Source organism: Pteropus vampyrus, unplaced genomic scaffold (genome assembly GCF_000151845.1).
Source record: "Pteropus vampyrus isolate Shadow unplaced genomic scaffold, Pvam_2.0 Scaffold214, whole genome shotgun sequence".
Classification (NCBI taxonomy): domain Eukaryota; kingdom Metazoa; phylum Chordata; class Mammalia; order Chiroptera; family Pteropodidae; genus Pteropus; species Pteropus vampyrus.
The window spans coordinates 626,029-629,630 of record NW_011888995.1 but is presented as its reverse complement, the minus strand read 5'-3'; the positions used below and the strand labels follow the sequence as shown (position 1 = coordinate 629,630).

Genomic DNA, 3,602 nt, shown 5'->3' with positions numbered 1-3,602 from the left:
GTGCTGGGCGCGCCGGGCGGGGAGACCTGGCGGGGAACAGCCGAGTGATGAACGGCCAGGCCGGCACCACACTGCCCTGGGCCCGCAGCGCGGCCAGACGGAAGGCCGGACAGGCAACGGTGCTCAGGTGAGTCCACCAAAGCAGGTCAGCACTGGCAGGAAACGAGGGAAGTGGGGAGCGGGGGCTGGGTCCCCCGACACTGCCCACGACCTGTGGCCTCTCCTAGGACCTGTGCCAGGATGGGGGCGGGGCCGGCCCGGCTACCAAACGGCATGGCCGTCATCCTTCAGAGGACCACCCCAAGCAGGCAGCGGGGAAGGCGGTCTGAGGGGACCCAGGACCCTCCCCAAGTCCTCCCCCTTCTAGGGATCGCTGATCCGCTGACTGGTGGTTCGGTGCACTGAGCTGCTCCCACTGGCTGGGGCCAAGTGGCTCCCCATCACAGCCCTGCTCCCCAACCTCACAGACAGGCCCCTCCACGTTCATCACCGTAAACATCATCTCCCAGCCCTACGGCAACGGCCTGGGGTGAGCCACCTGACACCAGACAGCATGTTGTGACCTTAGTTCAGGGTTCACTTTACAAGTCTCGTTAGTGCAAAGCTGTTTAGTCAGCCCTGGAGGCTGGAGCTTATCACATCTCATGTGACCTGCGTGGCCCGCAGAACAAATCGTTTATGAGAAGAGGCCCAAGCCAGGGGTGCAACACGCCCACCCCAAGCCCAGTCCACTCCCCAGCTGGGCCCAGCAGGGCCTTCTGCTCCCCAGGTCCAAAGAGCACCCAGCTGGTGGCTTTTTAAGGCCACACATGGGCCCAGACTGTTCATTCGTAAACAGACAGGCGGAGGGGACAGGTACAGTCAGGCAGGAAACAGATCTGGGGCCACTGAGGCTGCCCTGGGACTTGGCCTCCTGCCGCTAAGCACAGGACACCTGTGGTCCATGGCAGGCCAAGCCTCGGAGCAGGGGACGCGGCCCCCGGGCTGGCTGGGGATCTGCAGAAAGGAGCCCCAGGGGCGAACGCAACGCCGACGCACAGCCAAGGACACCGCCGGGCCCCGCACCTCGCTCCTGGGTTCCGGAGGGTCCTTCACATCCAGGTCCTGCGTCATGTCCTTCACCTCGTCATCAGGCTTGTCACACAGGTCCTCAGTTTCAGAAGTAATTTCTTTTAGGGAGAAAAAAACAGCGTGTTACTAGAACAATGACTTCTGCATATACTCTACTTAAAAGTGCCATCTCGGGCGGGGACAGAAGAGGTGACACCCCAAAGCATCTACAGCTCCGCACTGTGATGTCCCATGTTGCGGGCCCTGGCCGAGCTCACAGGTGACCCCCCCGCAGGGCCCCCACCAGGCTGAACCGGGGCCTCTGTCAGGAATCACGCACAGGGGCTGGCCAGATCCAAGCCACAGGGATCCAGATTCCCAAAGCAGCTTCCTCGGGGGGACCCCCCAGAGCGTGCACCGACGGCCAGGGCTGCCAGCGCCCGGCACGTGAGGCCGCCACCTCGTTCATACTCTATGTGAACCCAAAACGCCAAGTCCTGGCTCCTCTGGGCAGCGAGCCCAGCCCTGGGCCAGAGCTGGAGTGGACAGCTGGAGTGGACCTCAAGTTCCAGCTGCCCACCATGGCCCTGCAAGCGATGGCCACAGGCCGGAGTGGCGGCCACGCTGTTCCTGGGCGCTCGGCCTGGTGCGGTGGTCTCTGCACGGCCTTCCCCACGCAGGCCTGCTCCCCAACCCCGTCCTGGTCATCCACTCTCTCCCGTGACACCAGCGCACTGGTCAACAGCGTCGTTCAGGGAGCCCCGAGCTGGGGGCCCTCCGAGGGCGCTCACCTTGGAAGCTGGGCCGTCCACGTGGGTCCCCATGCCAGCACCTCTGCATGAGGCGCAGGAGGTGGCTGCAGGCGCGCGGCCTGGCTCTGCACACGGGAGGCAGCTCGGGGCGGTGGCCCTTCACCACCTTCACCATGATGTGCAGGATGTTCTTCTCGTCTAGGAGGAAAAGCGCACGGTCAGGCAGCTCTGGGGCCGGCAGGGGCGCCATCTCTGGGAGAACACCCACTGCGGACGGCGGCAAGGCCCTCGGGGCCCCCCGGGCCCCCCACGTGCCACGAGGCCACCTGTCTCGTTTCTAACGCACAGAGCCGCGGCCGGCCTCGTCCACCTGGTCTCAGAGGCCGCCTGGGAGCCCGTGGCTTCGGCACAGAGCATGTCCCTCTGGGACCAACTCAATGGAAAACCAAGCTCAGAGGGAAACATCTGACGAGCCATGTTCGGAAGCGGCCCGTGCCCAAGAGGAAGCCACGCGTGTAAATCCCGGAGCCGCAGCCCCCAGCCCCCGAGTGCACCCACGTGCCCCTCTGACGACGAAATCCTCCCCCTGAATCCTGACCCGGCACAGCTCGCAGGCCCCGTCTGGCCTCCGCAGCGAGCCAGCCTCCTGGAGTGTACTCGGTGCACAGCGTGTCAACGGGGGCCTCTTCCCCCAGAGTGCGTAACATGGGGACTCACTTGTCCCCCTTTGCAACCTTCTCCAGAAATGCGCATCCTCATCACGTCCCCATCTTGGGCACACACCGAGGGGCCACGGGTGACCCTCTGTGGGCCGGATTTTGTCCTCTGCTCACCTAAAACCACCCCGTCCCTCGGAGCTGGACTCCCCCTGGCTCCCAGCACGCGCACAGCCAGGAGCTCACAGAGCCGGGAGGCGGCAGGTGCTGGCCCGCAGGTGCGGGAACTGGCCGACGCCACCCACGGCGGCCAGATTCCACTCGTGTGTGTTCCTCCTTCCCGTTCTGCCTTGGACAATAACTGTCTTAGGCAGCTACGCACTGTCTCCAGGAGAACTCGCACTTCTCAAATTCCAAAGGAGGGCAAACGGAACGCCTGAAGATTTTCTACTGCCAGAAATGGACGGGAGGCCCGCGAGGCGCCCGGCGCCTTGAACCCCCGTCTACAGAGCGAGGGAGCACGTGGGCCTCCTCTGTCAAGCTCATATTGTGCACCTGGCCTTGGGCGTCCGTCCATCGGACGTGTCAGGCTGGCATGCTGCCACACCAAACACGACCCAGACCACGGACCCCGTGGAGGAGGAGGAGTTAGGGAGAGGGGTGGAGAGGCAAACACACGTCGGCCTCATCTGCGGCTCACCCAGCAGGAGCTCCCAGACCTGGGGCCACGCGCGGGCTCCAATCCGCATTTTCAGGTAGTTGTGGTCAAGCCACCGATAACGTCAGTGGCCCAGAGATGCCCGCAGGAAAAGGGACTCTGTCCCATGACGCAAAGGGGTCCTTGCCCTTTGCGTGAAGTGTTAGTTTAAGTCAAAGTACCAAACTCTGAGGACAAAAACCACACCGGTGGGTGCCTGGACAGGGCAGGACGGGTGCGGCTCGGGAGCGGGCGAGGGTGCCCTGGTGCACCCACGTGTGGCGGAATCCACTCAGCGACTCTGGAGTCGGCTGCCCAGTGCCACGAGTGTCCGCCGCAGGACTGGACGGCGCCCTCAGAAATGGGGAAGATGGTGGAGTTTGCGTTGTGTGCGCTTTCCCACAATTTAAAGTAACCACGACAGGCAGAAAGCAGACTCATGGCAGA

General features: G+C 63.8%; 1 protein-coding gene across 1 annotated transcript in view; it reads right to left on the bottom strand.

Annotated features, from left to right (window-relative positions):
• The window catches only part of RIPK4 (receptor interacting serine/threonine kinase 4), a 22,085-nt gene that overhangs the window by 3,677 nt on the left and 14,806 nt on the right, over nucleotides 1-3,602 (bottom strand). Inside the window, exons 4-5 of the mRNA XM_011372876.2 lie at nucleotides 1,842-2,000; nucleotides 1,035-1,169 (exon numbers count right to left, since the gene is read on the bottom strand). Of these exons, the coding sequence (XP_011371178.1) occupies nucleotides 1,035-1,169; nucleotides 1,842-2,000 (294 nt within the window). The remainder of the gene's footprint in view (nucleotides 1-1,034; nucleotides 1,170-1,841; nucleotides 2,001-3,602) is intronic.